General features: G+C 41.2%; 1 protein-coding gene across 1 annotated transcript in view; it reads left to right on the top strand.

The window, feature by feature from the left end:
- The window catches only part of LOC115427592 (fibroblast growth factor 4-like), a 39,028-nt gene extending 30,306 nt beyond the window's left edge, over nucleotides 1–8,722 (top strand). Inside the window, exons 2-3 of the mRNA XM_030146189.1 lie at nucleotides 6,371–6,474; nucleotides 8,101–8,722. Of these exons, the coding sequence (XP_030002049.1) occupies nucleotides 6,371–6,474; nucleotides 8,101–8,277 (281 nt within the window). The 3' untranslated portion in view covers nucleotides 8,278–8,722. The remainder of the gene's footprint in view (nucleotides 1–6,370; nucleotides 6,475–8,100) is intronic.
- The last annotated feature ends 5,634 nt before the right edge of the window (nucleotides 8,723–14,356 follow it).

Raw genomic sequence — 14,356 nt, 5'->3', positions numbered from 1 at the left:
TTTATGTTGGTTCCAGTGTACCATTGACTGTGTACACTGATCACAACCCTCTAACCTTCTTGCAGTCGGTACTTTGCCCAAATCATAGGCTGATGCGATGGCTATTATTTTTACAGTCCTATTATTTGGATATCCGCCACATCAAAGGCTCAGATAATGTTGTGGCTGACGCCTTATCTAGAGCCCCAAGCTCATAATGTTACTGACCGTTTATTCCCTCTGGTCTGCTTTGTCTCTGTTCTGTACCTCTTTGCTGCTTCAGGCGCCGGAGTTGCTGAAAGGACAGGTTGGTGACTGGTTGGCTGGTGAAGTGATGCCTCTTCAATGGTCGGTACAGTTGGTAATGGTGGTGGGTTTAAATTTGGTGTTTTCCACTTAGTCTGTGTTTATAGTCACTTGAGTCATATGGAAGGTGTACATTTAATTGAGTGAATGTCTGTTTGTGTTCCTACTGGAACCCTTTTAAGGGGGGGAGTGTGACGACCCCTCCACATCACTAGGTGTGTGTTGGTCTTTTTTGTTCATTCCTTTATAGGATCTGACCAAGGTGGGGTTCATCTAGTAATCATCAGATGCGCTGCACCTGGGCCCGGTGTCCTGCCGTCCTTAAAAGCCCCGATCTGTCAGTCATCGCTCGGCCGCTCGCTCTCTCTCACGCACCTACCTGCGCTCCATCCGTGTGTCTGCTCCTCCACCATGGACCACGAAAAGACTCTCAAGATTATTATATTCTTACCTGCTCTTTGTAAATAAATTAAGCGCTTTTTGCACCGACCCCGAACGCTGCTTTTTTGTGGTTGCGGTCTTTGAGCCGGACCGTAACAGCAAGTAGCAAGAGAAGTAGAGCCTCTATTGCAGATGTCCCACATCCTGAACTGATAATTAGAAGTGCTTCCCCATGAACTATCACTTGTTTCCCAGGTTCCAAACAGCCAGTAGACAAAATAAAGTTGTGAGAAATGCCATTATTCACAGCTTTCAGCACTCAACAGCAATGACAAAAATGGATATTAATATACAGAGCAGACCTCTGTTTGCCACTCTGTCAGAGTGGCAAAGTAGAGATGTAGCAGGCTCAGGCTGGGAGGCCAGGCTCTAGAGAGACGTAGCAGGCTCAAGCTGTGTAGCCCAGTCTCCAGAAAGATGTAGCAGGCTCAGGCTGTGTAGCCCAGGCTCCAGAGAGATGTAGCAGGCCCAGGCTGGGAGGTGAGGCTCCAGAGAGATGTAGCAGGCTCAGGCTGGGAGGTGAGGCTCCAGAGAGATGTAGCAGGCTCAGGCTGTGTAGCCCAGGCCCCAGAGAGATGTAGCAGGCTCAGGCTAGGAGGCCAGGCTCCAGAGAGATGTGGCAGACTCAGGCTGTGTAGCCCAGGCTCCAGAGAGATGTAGCAGGCTCAGGCTGTGTAGCCCGGGCCCCAGAGAGATGTAGCAGGCTCAGGCTGTGTAGCCCAGGCCCCAGAGAGATGTAGCAGGCTCAGGCTAGGAGGCCAGGCTCCAGAGAGATGTAGCAGGCTCAGGCTGTGTAGCCCGGACCCCAGAGAGATGTAGCAGGCTCAGGCTGTGTAGCCCGGGCCCCAGAGAGATGTAGCAGGCTCAGGCTGTGTAGCCCGGGCCCCAGAGAGATGTAGCAGGCTCAGGCCAGGCAGCCCAGGCTCCAGAGAGATGTAGCAGGCTCAGGCTGTGTAACCCAGGTTACAGGAAGATGTAGCAGGCTCAGGCTGCGTAGCCCAGGCTCCAGAGAGATGTAGCAGGCTCAGGCTGGGAGGTGAGGCTCCAGAGAGATGTAGCAGGCTCAGGCTGTGTAGCCCAGGCCCCAGAGAGATGTAGCAGGCTCAGGCTAGGAGGCCAGGCTCCAGAGAGATGTGGCAGACTCAGGCTGTGTAGCCCGGACCCCAGAGAGATGTAGCAGGCTCAGGCTGTGTAGCCCGGGCCCCAGAGAGATGTTGCAGGCTCAGGCCAGGCAGCCCAGGCTCCAGAGAGATGTAGCAGGCTCAGGCCGGGCAGCCCAGGCTACAGAGAGATGTAGCAGGCTCAGGCTGTGTAACCCAGGTTACAGGAAGATGTAGCAGGCTCAGGCTGCGTAGCCCAGGCTCCAGAGAGATGTAGCAGGCTCAGACCGGGAAGCCCAGCTCGAAGCAGATATAGTTAGCCCAAAACCATATCTTTATATCCAGATATAAAGTCCACAGTCCTCAAAAGTTTGTACAGTATTTCAGGAAAAAAAGTACAATTTGCAACTTCTAAAACTGTGTAAAATGCAATAAAATCCATTGAAATAGATTAAACACAGACAAAACTGAACAAACGGAAGACATGCTGCTATCTTAGATGGCAGCATGTCATTATCCACACCTGGCTGTATAAAGGCTGCAAACCACCCAGCCCAACCAGCAGAGGGCAGCTCTTTCACCTTTCCACTCTCACAAATGTCACAGCAGAAATCAGAGCTTCTATTTGCCCTGACATCTTATTAACAAATGAAGGCTTTAAATATGGTGTTACATTCCCAAAAAAAACCCCAAAAACAACAGCTCATGGACAGGGGTCTCAAACTTGGAAGGCAACAAAACAAACTGCACAAAATATATATATATATATACAGTACAGGCCAAAAGTTTGGACACACCTTCCCATTCTTTGCATTTTCTTTATTTTCATGACTATTTACATTGTAGATTCTCACTGAAGGCATCAAAACTATGAATGAACACATGTGGACTTATGTACTTAACAAAAAAGTGTGAAATAACTGAAAACTTATCTTATATTCTAGTTTCTTCAAAGTAGCCACCCTTTGCTCTGATGACTGCCTTGCACACCCTTGGCATTCTCTTGATGAGCATCAAGAGGTAGTCACCTGAAATGGTTTTCACTTCATAGCTGTGCCTTGTCAGGGTTACTTAGTGGAATTTCTTGCCTTATTGATGGGGTTGGGACCATCAGTTGTGTTGTGCAGAAGTCAGGTTGATGCACAGCTGACAGCCCTATTGGACAACTGTTAGAATGCATATTATGGCGAGAACCAATCAGCTAAGTAAAGACAAACGAGTGGCCATCATTACTTTAAGAAATGAAGGTCAGTCAGTCTAGAAAATTTCAAAAACTTTGAATGTGTCCCCAAGTGCAGTCGCAAAAACCATCAAGCGCTCCAACAAAACTGGCTCACATGAGGACCGCCCCAGGAAAGGAAGACCAAGAGTCACCTCTGATGCTGAAGATAAGTTCATCTGAGTCACCAGCCTCAGAAATCGCAAATTAACAGCAGCTCAGATTAGAGACCAGATGAATACCACACAGAGCTCTAGCAGCAGACACATCTCTACAACAACTGTTAAGAGGAGACTGCGTGAATCAGGCCTTCATGGTCAAACAGCTGCTAGGAAACCACTGCTCAGGAGAGGCAACAAACAGAAGAGATTTATTTGGGCCAAGAAACCCAAGGAATGGACATTAGACCAGTGGAAATCTGTGCTTTGGTCTGATGAGTCCAAATTTGAGATCTTTGGATCCAACCGCCGTGTCTTTGTGCGACGCAGAAAAGGTGAACGGATGGATGCTACATGCCTGGTTCCCACCGTGAAGCATGGAGGGGGAGGTGTGATGGTGTGGGGGTGCTTTGCTGGTGACGCTGTTGGGGATTTATTCAAGATTGAAGGCAACCTGAATCAGCATGGCTACCACAGCATCCTGAAGTGACATGCCATTCCATCCAGTCTGCGTTTAGTTGGACCATCATTTATGTTTCAACAGGACAATAACCCCAAACACACCTCCAGGCTGTGTGAGGGATATTTGACCAAGAAGGAGAGTGATGGAGTGCTGCGCCAGATGACCTGGCCTCCACAGTCACCGGACCTGAACCCAATCGAGATGGTTTGGGGTGAGCTGGACCGCAGAATGAAGGCAAAAGGGCCAACAAGTGCTAAGCATCTCTGGGAACTTCTTCAAGACTGTTAGGAAACCATTTCAGGTGACTACCTCTTGATGCTCATCAAGAGAATGGCAAGGGTGTGCAAAGCAGTCATCAGAGCTAAGGGTGGCTACTTTGAAGAAACTAGAATATAAGATAAGTTTTCAGTTATTTCACACTTTTTTGTTAAGTACATAAGTCCACATGTGTTCATTCATAGTTTTGATGCCTTCAGTGAGAATCTACAATGTAAATAGTCATGAAAATAAAGAAAATGCAAAGAATGAGAAGGTGTGTCCAAACTTTTGGCCTGTACTGTATATAAAAGGGGGTAGAACCAAAAAAGGTCTGTTTTAGGTGTTCCAAAAGGTGACTGAAAAGAACATTTGCAGGAAAAGTGGGCCTTAAACAGTATTTAAAATAGGAGTCACTGGTGGATCCAGTCAGGACAGACCACACCTGTGGACAAGATCCAACCAGGACAGAACACACATGTGGTCCAGATCCAACCAAGACAGAACACACCTGTGGACAAGATCCAACCAGGACAGAACACACATGTGGTCCAGATCCAACCAAGACAGAACACACCTGTGGACAAGATCCAACCAGGACAGAACACACGTGTGAACCAGATCCAACCAGGACAGAACACAGCAATGGACAAGATCCAACCAGGGTGGAACACATCTGTGGACGAGATCTAACCAGGACAGATCACACCTGAGGACAAGATTTAACCAGGACAGAAAATACCTGTGGAAAAGATCTAACCAGGGCCGAACACATGTGGAGGATCTAGCCCAGAACAATGGACCAGATCAGTTAAAATAGAGTCAGAACATAACACATGACATCAGACTGACACCTGGAAAAATTATGACCTTAGTGCTTTTAGAAGGCAGTTAAATGGGAGCCAGTGGTATTAGCCGTGGTTTCTTACCAGAGCTGAAGTACTTCCCCCTTGGCATGAACACAACCTATTTCATGTTTAGAGTGGTCAACCTCATTCCTACAGAGTAGCACAGAAGGAAAAGTTTCAAGGAATGTAGATGTATTTCATTGCTTCAAGGGTTGGGGTTCAAGCCTGAAGCTATCACTGTGACCTCTGATTCTACACCACATCTGGAACTATCATTCATCTAGAACCGATAGAACCACATGAGTAAGGTATACCGTGGAGAGCCTTTATCAAGCTCTACAATACAGAGTTACATCCACAAATACCAGTTAAAAATGTACTGAGCCAAAAGGGAGCCTTATGTTAACTGTGTCCAGAATCGTGGTGGACATCTTTCAACTCGTTGAAAATGTGGACTATGATCAGACCAATCAGAAGCCAGGTCTTCTGTAGTAAAAATGTATGCTGTACTCTCCTGAACAAAGACAAAAAGGACCAATCTGACTGTTACTAATAATGAGTCTGGATGCCAGGATCTATTATGGTCTGGGGTTATGTCAATGCGAAGGGCAATGGTCACTGTCCCTTCAGATATACTGTTAAAGCTGAAAAATAAAGTGACAGTTGAGAGAGCTGTGGATGTAAAGCACTTAACTGAGGGGGTGGAAATGCTACTGGCCTACAGAAATATTGTGAGAGAGGGATTAAACTTCTAAAGAAACTGAGAAAACACAAGAGCAAATCTAATATGGTGGTTATTTAAAAAATAATGTTTTAAATAAGATGATGACACGTGAACAGATGACTGAGGAGGTAAAAACAACTTTGTACTAAGCCAGAGAAGATCAACTGACCTACAACTTAAAATAAAATAGATCCAATCAAACCAAACATGAAATCATTCATTAGGCCCCTAGTAGTTCATGTTTCATAGCTTATTGTTGGAACTTTTCAATTGTCATAAGATTTGTTTAGTTGCAAAAATAATATAATAAAGTGAAAATAAAAAAAAAAAGAGTTGATAAATCATATCCTCTGATTTGATGTGCTTTTATGAGTCAGCTGAAGTCCTTGTTAATTCAGGTTCTCTTAGTAAATGTTGCTGTACCAGTGGAAACAGTCTAAAATGCAAAGGGATGAGACTTGATAGCTTCATTGGATGTATTCACACTGTTTATAAGTAGGAGTGTAAGAAAATATCGGTTCTGCAATATATCATGATATTTAATTTCACGATACTGTATGATATTAAAAAGTACTGTATCGATATTTTTAGGTATTTATTCAAATGCAAATATGATGGAAGTTCATTTTTGTTTTTTGGTTTTCTGTATTGGTTATATCTTATTTATTAATATTTAACAAAACAAACAACAAAAAATTGCCTTTTTAACAGTATCATGATATATCGTAATATATCATATTGTGATTTGCATTGTATCACCAGATTCTTGCCAATACACACCCCTATTTATAAGTCAGAAACATTTAGTGATAATTATTTTTTCTTTGGATCCCACTTGAAAACTCTGTCCAGCTGATCAACAGATGCTCTTTGTCAGCCCTTCTAGAAATCTCCCCAGTGGAAAGAGGAGTGGTCACGCTGTATGGTGTGAGGAGTGGGCTTTTCATCGCCATGAGCAACAAAGGGAAACTCTATGGATCGGTAATATTCCACCCGGATCTGCACATTTTAGGACTTTACACAACACAAAACATGTGACACATAAAAAGAGCAAACAGTGGTTGTTCTGTCAGTCAGTGACAATCCTGATAAATAAATAAAACATTTCTTTTAATTGTATTGCTACGTTCATTATTTATTGTATTCTATGTGTGATCTTAAACTTATTGATTCTGCAAGATTTAAATATGGGCTGAATAAACGAATGAATGGATATCTAGGATATCTATCAATCTATGTTTTGCACAACTGTAGTTAAATGTTAAGACACTGTGTATTCTATGTATGTTCTGGACCTACATTGGCCTCTTTACAAGATAATGTTACTGCCATGATAATATCTAATGTTTTCCAGTTTACTATGTTGTTGCAAAAAGTCTATTTTGGGATGAACACAATTATACTTTATTCTATAGATGTTATTATCATTTAAATATTTTTTAAAATTAATTTAAATCTAGATTTAAATAAATATTTGTATAAATAGCTGTTTTTTTTCTTTCTTCTCTTTGTAATTTATGTTTCACATGTGTATGTTTCTGTTTTTCTATCTTCCTTGCACTTTATTTTCATATTTGCTGCTGTCAACTGTGTAGTCTCCCCATGGTGGGATCAGTAAAGTCTTATCTTATCTTATCTTATCTTATCTTAAGAGGTGCCAAAAGTATTCACATTTATTACTCAGGTAGAAGTATAGATATTAGGGTTTTAAAAGACCTGTAGAAGTTGAAGTATCAACTCAAGCTTTTTACTCTGGTAAAAGTACTGGTTTCAAAACTATTTAAAGTATAAAAGTAAATGTAAGGGGGGGGGGGAATGCCATTAGGACAGAAGTTTAGGCTGTACCACAGGGGCCTATAGTGCACTTCTTGACTTCCCCAAAAAAACTTTTTCTGAAGGCCATCATGACTATAATGTTATATTAAAATGTTAACGTTGAAAAATTTGGGATGCACTACACTACCTGTTTCATATAAGCCCATTGAAAATTAACGTATTTTAGTCCAATGCAAATGTATTAAAGAACCATATATGTGTCCTACTGAGCATGAACATGTGTTTCATGGAGCAGAAGATGTGATGACTAGTTGAATATAAGTATTGGAATGGTGCATAAAGTCAGGCATGATGGATCATGTACAAACCAACAGGGTGTCAGAATGGTATATGTTTATACTTCTCATCCAACCACAATCAAATTCATTCTATCCAGATGGCGCAATTTATCTGGATTTTTTTTTTTTTTTTTAATTTAAATAATGACAAGCTGGAATGAAAACAAGCTGAAATGAAATAGGAGTAACAATGAAATGTAAAATTTAAAATGTACGGAGTAGAAAGTACAGATAATTGCATGAAAATGTAAGGAGTAGAAGTAAAAAGTTGTTACTTGACACCTCTTCTTATCTTATCTTATCTTATCTTGTTGTGATATCTATCATTCCATTACTGAAACCCACCCACCAGTTTTATATGTTGATACTGTTGCTCTATTATGAGAGTTAACATCCAGTGTAAAAGTAGAGTTTTCACATTGCTGAGTATTCTACCTGAATAGCAACTTTGGTAATGTTGACATTCTGTTACTTGTCTTAACCCATTCCTCAGGGTCACTATAATGATGAATGCAAGTTCAAGGAAAATCTCCTGGCAAACAACTACAATGCCTATGAATCAGCTGTGTACCCAGGAATGTACATCGGCCTCAGTAAGAGCGGCAAAACCAAGAGAGGCAATCGGGTCACGCCCACCATGACCATGACACACTTCCTCCCCAGGATATGAACCTGTTGGGCGACAACATCGAAGGGGTTTGGACTTGTGCACAGTCTGTTTCTGCAGCCGAACCCATGGATGATGGGAGTGTGTTGTGTCCAGTTCCATGATAACCAGAGCTGTAGGTCATTTTCCTGTTCCATCATGGTGACCTCCTCTTCATCTACATTCTGACACATGGACTCACATCCATCCATTCCATCAGGTGGTGATAACTGTCATAAGATTCAAGCTGAAGTTAAAAGGTGTGGTGGGAAAACTTGCCACTGGAAATTAGACAAGATCAATGAAAATTTTATCATTTTTTACTTATGACTAATTTTTATAGATTATATATTAGATTGTTTAATTTCGGCATTGATCTTCAACATTGTACAGCTCTTCACAGTCCGATAAATTCCAGCATCTGTCCAAGATACAGACGAAGTAGAAAACAAACCAGAGAAGTAGTCACCAAAACCAAACACACTCACCTCTGCAACAAGGTATAAAATTGGAAAACATGATTATCCACAGGAAAATCCAATTACTTCTTCTCAAGATGGTATAATTAATTAATTAATTAATTAATTTGTCTTTATGTTATTTCTCCTTTACAAGCATTCATCTGACCTGTGTTTTACTGTGGTTTGTGTTTTTGTATAACACTTTGTTAATCAGTTTTTGAAGTGTTTTGAATAAAGTTTACTATTATTGGGATCCAAACACTAAACCTACTTTGTTGTTTTGTTTTTTTGTAAGGGGTCAAATCATTATAGCTCTGTACATAAATAATATATAGACAGATTCCCTTAGACAGATGATTTTTTTTTTTTTTTACATAATTTTTAATCAACTGTTGAACTGCACTGGCCTTAACTAACAAATGTGTAACATTTGAATATATAATCTAATATTATATTTTCATTACCATAATTTTCGGACTATTGAGTGCACCTGAATGTAAACTGCACGTTGCTGTCTCCAACGTCTCGCCATCGATTCACTGATGCCAAGCTTACATGCAGCAGCTCTATTTCCTTCTTCGACAGTCTGATCGATTGCCTTTAACTTGAAAGCTGCCTCATATGCATTTCTTCATGTGTTTTCCACGATGAGGGTGTGTGCATGATGCGCAAAATGACTGATCTGAAGAATTTAGTGTGAGTGTGTTTGATTGATGGTGATTCAAACAGTTTCATTGGTCCACTGTGACCGGTTTGGTAATTTCATTGGTCTGGTGTGACAAGCCTAAATGTATTGGCAGCATGAAGCTCGTTAGCCTGTAAAACATGAATTAGCCGCATCATTGTTTAAGCCACAGGGTTCAAAGTGTGCGAAAAAAGTAGTTGATTATAGTCCAGAAATTATGGTATATTCATCTGAAAATAAGAAACATGAATGTGTTTGTTGCCTTGGAATGACTATGTGGGACAAAATGTTTCAGCATATCTCCAAACAGACCTCTTCTTTTTTCTGTTTTGTAGAGGGTGGAATCCAGCAATACAGTTCGGTTGCATATCACACAATGACCCTTTAACTACTAAGGTGTAGTTATTATTCACTGGACTTCCTGTCCTTCCTATCAGGCTTCAGTTCTTCTGTAGTAATGTAACAGTGGGCTCAACAAGGTTAAAGTCTGTCCTTTAATATGGACATAAACAGCTCCTCAAATGCAGATGAGGTTGCGTTTGTAAGGTAAAGTTGCCATGGTTACATGAGGAGGATCAAGCAAAAAAAAATGCACACTGCGCTTTTGAAATTATGGAATTATTTCACTGTTAATTTCCTAGCAACTCCATTAGAGACACTGGATTCATAATTCGAATTACAGGGGGTACTGGGGGGGTCGGTGGTGGTTCTGTAACCCCAATAAAGACCCCAACCCCCTCAAAAAGACAAAAAAAAAAAAAATCACTTTTGAGGGGTCGGATAATTCTTCTGATTTTATCTCATTTTATGAAAAAAAAAAAAATTTAAATACAAGTCAACTGCCATTCTTAGTGTAGGAACAGTTTAATGTGGGCCTGTTCTTGTGCAGCTGCGAGTAGTGCCGCTGTGCTGTCTTTCAGTCCACCCTTTTCCAGCCACTGGTACGTTTTCTTGATATCAGTCACTTCCTCAATTTGATGGTGGTACATGCCATGCAAGGACTTGTCCTACCATAATCCTCCTACACAGTAGCTCTGACACTTGACACCTAAAGATGCTGGACTCAGGGTGAAACCCTCCATGCCTGGATCTTATTTTTGCTATTCAGGACAGGTATTTGTAACTGTCCTGCACATCTGCAATGTTCCCTTCAAGGTAGTTCAACCTGAAGTTCAACCTGAAGTACCTGCAGTGTACTACATATATATATATGTGTGTGTGTGTGTGTGTGTGTGTGTATGTATGTATTTATCTATTTTCTATTTTTCTGGTATGTCAATGTAGGTGTGTATGTATGTATGTATTGAGGAAGAAAATTTGTGATTTAAGAACACAAGACAGCACCCTTTTGTTTGAGAGCACAGAAGGCACCCTGTTGTTTCATGTTCCCTGCCGAGCTAACCTCTTTAGCATTAACCAGTGATGTTTTGATTATATGTTAAGATGCCTCCACCAGGTCTGAGAGACTTACCCTCCCTTCCCTTAGTGTGAACCCCCCCCTTCCTGGAGTGCGACCCCCCTCCCCTTTCCCCTGGATGTAAATTCTCTTGTCTCCTTCCTAAAATACAACCCCCTTTTTCTTTATTACTTTGTTTGTCTTTTGTTTTCTATTGACTGCTTTGAAGTAACTGTATAAATACCATCTGAAAACATAGATTCGGGGTCAGACTACTGAAACAGACTCTGTCTGCATCGGTACTCCCACCATGCTCCGGAACACTAAATAAAGCTACGCTGATCACAGCAAACTTTGAACCACGTTTTGTGATTTTTCTTCAACAAATGGTGCCGTGACCCGGATGGCAACAGACCTTCAATGGAGACTCCTCTTTCCAGACAAAACAACGCCAGTGACCTAACAGCCAAATTTCAGAGGTAAGGGTCCTTTTGAAAACCCAAAATTTTGTTGCTGTGCATTGTTGAAGGTCTGAGAGCTGGAGTCCCAAAGAAGGGTGATGCCATCCAAATTTTAAGTAAGTTTGCTGTGTGAATGTGGACAGAGGTTTTCGTTAAGGTTTTGCTCTGTTATTGTTATCCTGTGTATGTCTAGGAATGCTTGTATTTTCATAATATACTTAGTGGCAAAAGTTACTTGCATCGTCCTGCTGTAGAATCTGACTCGCTCTTCCAGCGGTTTAACATCTCAGGTAAACATAGAGAACAGAAACTGGCCAATGTGCATAGACCCTTGGACCTAGTGTCTGGGACACAAGAGAGATAGGTCCGCAGTGTCTGGGACACTGTTAGGAAAGTGTCTTGGAGACACGGTAAGGAAAGTGTCTTGGAGACACGGCAAGGCAAGTGTCTGGGACACTGCTAGGTAAATAGGCCTATACAGGACTGGTAGGAAGAAGTGGGGATGATTTGCTCTCCCACAGATGATTCGCTCTCCCAATACTTAGTGGCAGATTTCTCCCTCGATGAATAAGAGGGGATGATTCGCTCTCCCAACACTTAGTGGCAGATTTGTCACTCGAGGTATATCTCCTAAAGGCGGCCTTACACTGTGTGAGTTTAGAGACGATTTCTCACTCGTGTGACTATTTCTGGGATTGGGCCCGATGTGCCTCTAATCGTGTGTCGTGCTTCGTGCAGTGTACATGGGGTAAAGAGAAGCAATTAGCACCTCATGACCACCTCACGACCAGCAATCGTGTGTTCGCAAGGAAAATGGAGCTGTTTGAAATCCTGCTCGCTCCTCGTGAGTGTATCGTACTGTCAAAGCAGTGCCACAAACCGATGTGCCTCAAATTCTCACACTGTGCATGCGCAAACACAGAAGTGGAAGTGTAAATTCACAGAAGCAACATGGCGACGCAGTGTGTGGTTTGGACTCAAGTAATGGAGGCTACACTCGTTGAACTGTGGCAGGCTCACCCATGTCTTTTCGATGTAACCTCACAAAACTATCATGATTGGAACAACCGTGAGAAAAGTTGGTGTGAGATTGCCACTCAATTGCAACTGTCTGGTAAGTGGAAAGTTTGTTTACTAGCTAAATTGCTAATGTGTTGCCGTTTCTCTATGCCCCATCCGAATACTCCAGCTAGTATACAGTTCAGTACGACAAATTACACACACACAGACACACACACATATGTATATATATCCGAATTCATTACTGCTCATCCGCTTTTACGTCGAAGCCGTAGGCACAGGCTTGTAAAATGTGTGTACTGCGCATTCGGATGGGGCTTGTGTATTTGTGTGTGCTAATACGGTTGCTTGTGTTTGTGTATTTCTTGACTCTGACCAGCAAATAGATATGCTTAGTCACTAATATGCATAATGACTGGTTAATATTACTTTTTCAGTGAATAAGGTGAAAACCCGTGTGGCATCACTCAGAACACAGTATGGGAAACTTCTGAAACCCAAGCCAAGCAGCAGTGGCCACAAACCACTGACTTCAAAACAGTAGTGGATACTACAGCATTTGGATTTTTTGAAGGGTCATGTCATTCACAGACCTATTAGTAGAATGTTGATTAGAGGGATTGGTAAAGTGATTTGTGGGATAGAGAGAGTGTAGAGAAAAGTTGTTTTGGTGTTGGGAAGGATCTTACAGAAGGGCAATGGGAAGTTATTTTAGAAGAAAGCCAGGGAAAGAGTTAACCAGTCCTGTCAAGTACATGTACGAGAACTATGGTACCAGTAGTGTTAAATTTGTTGCAGCATGGGTTGAATTAACTGCAAATGATGGTCTGTTGAAATTTCCCCAAAACAGGACATTTGATCGAACCAGATTAGAAAATTTAAAGGCAAAATTAAGTATTTGAACAGATAAAAACAGCACTTTAATTCCCTCAGATTTTGGACAAATGAAAGTAAATGTCATCATGCAGAATCCCAAATAGCTTCACTTACTGATCAAAATAACAAATTAATGGCCCAATTGGAAAAAAAATAAATAAATAAATAACACAACGCAGATAAAAACTAAATTGAACAGCGTCACCACTATCAAAAATGATAAAATAAAAATGCTATATCTTGTCAAAGAGCTAAAAGAATCCAGTGATGACATTAGTGATGAAACCAGTGATGATGATTTTCTTTTGAGTGTCCAAAAATCTAAGGTGAATAGTCAAGGAGCATAAAGGTGGGATGCAGTTAAGAGAGATAGAAAATTAAAGAAAACATAACAGATGGATGGATGGATGGATGGATGGATGGATGGATGGATGGATGGATGGATGGATGGATGGATGGATGGATGGATAGATAGATAGATAGATAGATAGATAGATAGATAGATAGATAGATAGATAGATAGATAGATAGATAGATAGATAGATAGATAGATAGATAGATAGATAGAACAAGGGAAAGATGATAACTCTTGGGAGCTTTATGAAAAATTCAGAATGACAGTGAGAGAGAGAATTGTAGTTTATCCCAATATATATAAATAACTAAATATAGAAATAAATAAATATATAAATAAATAAATCGAGCAAAGGAAAGATGATAATCCTTGGGAGATTTATGAAAAACTCATGATAACAAGAGAGAGTTTTAGTCTCTGACAGTATCAAATTGATGATCTTCCACCTAGTTTTTCTTTTAAAAAAAAAGTATTTTGTGAGTAGTCTACAACCAAAAGTTTAAAGAAAAGGTACAGTTAACTGTTGGATGGACAGGAAAAATCAATGTCAGAACTGTTAGAAATAACTTAACATCATTGGGACAATACTGCACAAAAAGAATATAAAGTGTGTGAAATGCTAATGTTCGCCCAAGTGTCTCACTGTCCAGGCAAGAGCAACCAGAGGGAAAACAACGGCAGAAGTAACGGCAGCAGGGAAGGTGGGGACGAGCCACATTTCACACCTGGGACAAAGCAACCTTTCACCCTTCTCAAACAAAGGGCGTGATAATTGCTTCTATTGTGTTGAACCATTCCACTGGGTGAGAAACTGCCCACACCAAACATTTCAACCCCAGACAAACCCTG

Source organism: Sphaeramia orbicularis, chromosome 10, assembly GCF_902148855.1.
Source record: "Sphaeramia orbicularis chromosome 10, fSphaOr1.1, whole genome shotgun sequence".
Taxonomy (NCBI): domain Eukaryota; kingdom Metazoa; phylum Chordata; class Actinopteri; order Kurtiformes; family Apogonidae; genus Sphaeramia; species Sphaeramia orbicularis.
This window is presented reverse-complemented; position numbering and strand designations above follow the sequence as displayed.